This window comes from Diaphorina citri, unplaced genomic scaffold, assembly GCF_000475195.1.
Source record: "Diaphorina citri unplaced genomic scaffold, Diaci psyllid genome assembly version 1.1 scaffold978, whole genome shotgun sequence".
NCBI classification, from domain to species: Eukaryota; Metazoa; Arthropoda; class Insecta; order Hemiptera; family Psyllidae; genus Diaphorina; species Diaphorina citri.
Genome location: NW_007378409.1, coordinates 69,190 through 72,208, shown reverse-complemented (window position 1 = coordinate 72,208; position 3,019 = coordinate 69,190). Strand labels below are relative to the sequence as shown.

Sequence of the window (3,019 nt, the reverse complement as noted above, 5' to 3'; positions counted from 1 at the left end):
GCCACATTCTACGGAACCTACGGAACCATTCGTTGACCTTTTATTATCCGGGCCGGTGTAGGTGACAGAAGGTAAGAGAGAAACACATTTCGGTTATGCCTTCCTCTGACTTTATTGTTCAGCCATACATTATCTATAATCGACAATCTAGCACATTTGCCACCCACAGGTAGCTGTATCAGCTGACCCTGGCAGCTAGGGCTTTAGCTGATAGTGTTATTTAAGTGTAGCTAGGCTGCGGCGGGTATGCTGATACACACCTGGGTAATTTACGTCAAATTGGGTGGCTATATTACTACCTTTATGCGCTGTGGTCAAAAAAAAAAATAAATTTTCACGAGTTAATATTTTATGTATGACGAGCTTTATCTGAAAAATCCAAATTTTAACTTTTTTTTTTTTTTTTTTTTTTTTTTTGATTTTTTTTTTTTGTTGTATTGTCTATAAAGCCAGGGTAGATAAAAAAGTTGGCCAGCTTTCCTGATTTTTCGGAGAATTTTTCATCTTGTTCTTAAACTAAACAGGACCTAATTAAAACATTGCTATGCACCTATCAAAACATGATAGTACCTTTGTATTACGAACTAAGCTGTGCGGTGTGGTTCAAAGTTTATCGATAACTGATGATACGGTGAAACCCTTTTTGTGTTCTATGGTATCGATTCATATTACACAGCCTTTTATACCTTTCTTAATTACCGCTTTTGACAAATCCCATGACGAGAACGTTTTATTTTTAAATTTAACCTCCCTCCCTATTTCTCCTCTTTTTTTTTTTTTTTTTTTTTTTTTGGTTTCACAGAAAGAGAGAAGGGCAAGACAGTGGAGGTGGGCCGGGCCTATTATTTTCCATTATTACCAAGGCAATCAAGGCATCTTACACCGATTGACTACTAATATCACACTTCCTACGTACCTATTTCATCTCCTTCCTTTTTGGTTTTACAGAAAGAGAGAAGGGCAAGACAGTGGAAGTGGGCCGGGCCTACTTCGAGACGGACCGCAAACATTTCACCATCCTGGATGCGCCGGGACATAAGAGTTTTGTGCCTAACATGATCGGTGGAACCGCTCAAGCAGATTTAGCCGTTCTAGTAAGTCGTCTAAGCACGTGGAATATATTCCTTGTTGTTCTTATGATGATTATTTATTTCTGAAATTTTGTCAATCGTATTTGCTGTTCATTCAAACACTAGTTTCTTATTATTAAACCTAACCATAACCAATAACCGTCATTCATGATTTGAAACTAACTTCCGTGGCCAAGTGGGTATCACACTAGGTCTCAACTCTAGGCTTGCACGCCGGAAGTCCCGGGTTCGATTTTTTTCTCTCTGTGCTTCAAGTTCGGAGTGCACTCAGTCCCGTGAGGGTAATCGAGTAGCTAGTAGCAACCTGTGGCGGCATTGCCAGTGTAAAAAGATTATTGAAATGCGGAAATTGATTGCAAATGAGAGATAATATATGTCCTTTGAAAAATAAAACCATAAATACGATAAATAATAATAATGTCTTTTTGCACGCCGGAAGTCCCGGGTTCGATTTTTTTTTTTTTTTCTCTGTGCTTCAAGTTCGGAGTGCACTCAGTCCCGTGAGGGCAATCGAGTAGCTAGTAGCAACCTGTGGCGGCATTGCCAGTGTAAAAAGATTATTGAAATATGGAAATTGATTGCAAATGAGGGATAATATATGTCCTTTGAAAAATAAAACCATAAATACGATAAATAATAATAATTTTTTCCCCCCAGGTAATTTCCGCTCGTAAGGGCGAGTTCGAGACGGGTTTCGACCGAGGCGGCCAGACGCGTGAGCACGCCATGTTGGCGAAGACAGCGGGCGTCAAGCATCTTGTGGTGCTGATCAACAAGATGGACGACCCGACGGTCATGTGGTCCGAGGCCAGATATAACGAGTGTAAAGACAAGATCCTGCCCTACCTGAAGAAACTGGGCTTCAACGCAGCCAAGGACTTGTCCTTTATGCCATGCTCTGGTGAGTTAGAAAAAAATCCGCTCCTTCTGGGAATCGAACCCACGAACTAGCTCATACAAGGCAGACTCGCTACCAACCAAGCTAACCAGGCTGGCGGGGGTCTTTTTAAAATTAGGTAATCAAATTGGATAAGCTGCGGATTTTTTTTTTATAAATAAACAAGGTCTTTTGTCGTAAACATTAGTATGTATTGTATTATGTTATTAAACCCATAAAATACACGAGACCTTGTTTAGACTGCAGTGCTGGGGTAATGGGACTTCTCAGTCTTATTCGAGCAGGACAAACAAGTTATATTCTATTCTATCAATTTTGTCTGTGAAGTATGCTGTGTCGTTTTGGCAACCCAAACTTTGGACAGTCCGTCAATAAATTTTATTGATTACTTCTCTCTTTTCTCTTCAGGACAAATGGGCCAAAATCTGAAGGAGCCCGTCGGACCGGAAATCTAAAAAAAAAACTCTGTGGAAAAAAAAAAAAAAAAAAAAAAAAAAAAACATTATTGTAGTTAGTAGAAACAGAGTTATAATAAGTACCTAGAACGGTAATTGTTCAGTATTACTAACAACAAAATATATCTACCCTTTATTAGTTGGGTGCCCAACCTTTTCAGAGAAAGATTGACTTGAAATCAATCTGTGACTGACCTGGTTGGGCATCTTTGCTCTGTTAGGTGATAGAAGGGATTATGTTATAGGTGATATAAGTACTCAAGAGAATATTCTTCCTTCTATGGGGAGAAGAAAATATGTTAGAGGTGATAAAAGAGAGAACTTTTATGAGGTGATAGAAGGCAGTGTTAATCAGTATTCCTCCTCAAGGTGATTTGTACTTACATTTTTATTAGCATTATTTTGCTGTCAGTAATACTGAAATGTTTACCCTTACTGAACCAGGGGGAGAAAGCATCTGGCTGATTTTTTTTTCCCACAAGGAAACCAGCTAGTTTATTTTGAGATTGGTACTTATAAAAAGAAAAATATTGATTTTGATATACAAGGCAGATTGTTAAGCCTTATGCTTTTGA

At 38.7% G+C, this 3,019-nt stretch overlaps 1 protein-coding gene across 1 annotated transcript in view; it reads left to right on the top strand.

Moving 5' to 3' along the window:
- LOC103513488 (eukaryotic peptide chain release factor GTP-binding subunit ERF3A) overlaps positions 1-3,019 on the top strand; it is a 42,573-nt gene that overhangs the window by 19,304 nt on the left and 20,250 nt on the right. The window contains exons 2-3 of the mRNA XM_026826667.1: positions 949-1,094; positions 1,749-1,992. Coding sequence (XP_026682468.1) covers positions 949-1,094; positions 1,749-1,992 — 390 coding nt within the window. The remainder of the gene's footprint in view (positions 1-948; positions 1,095-1,748; positions 1,993-3,019) is intronic.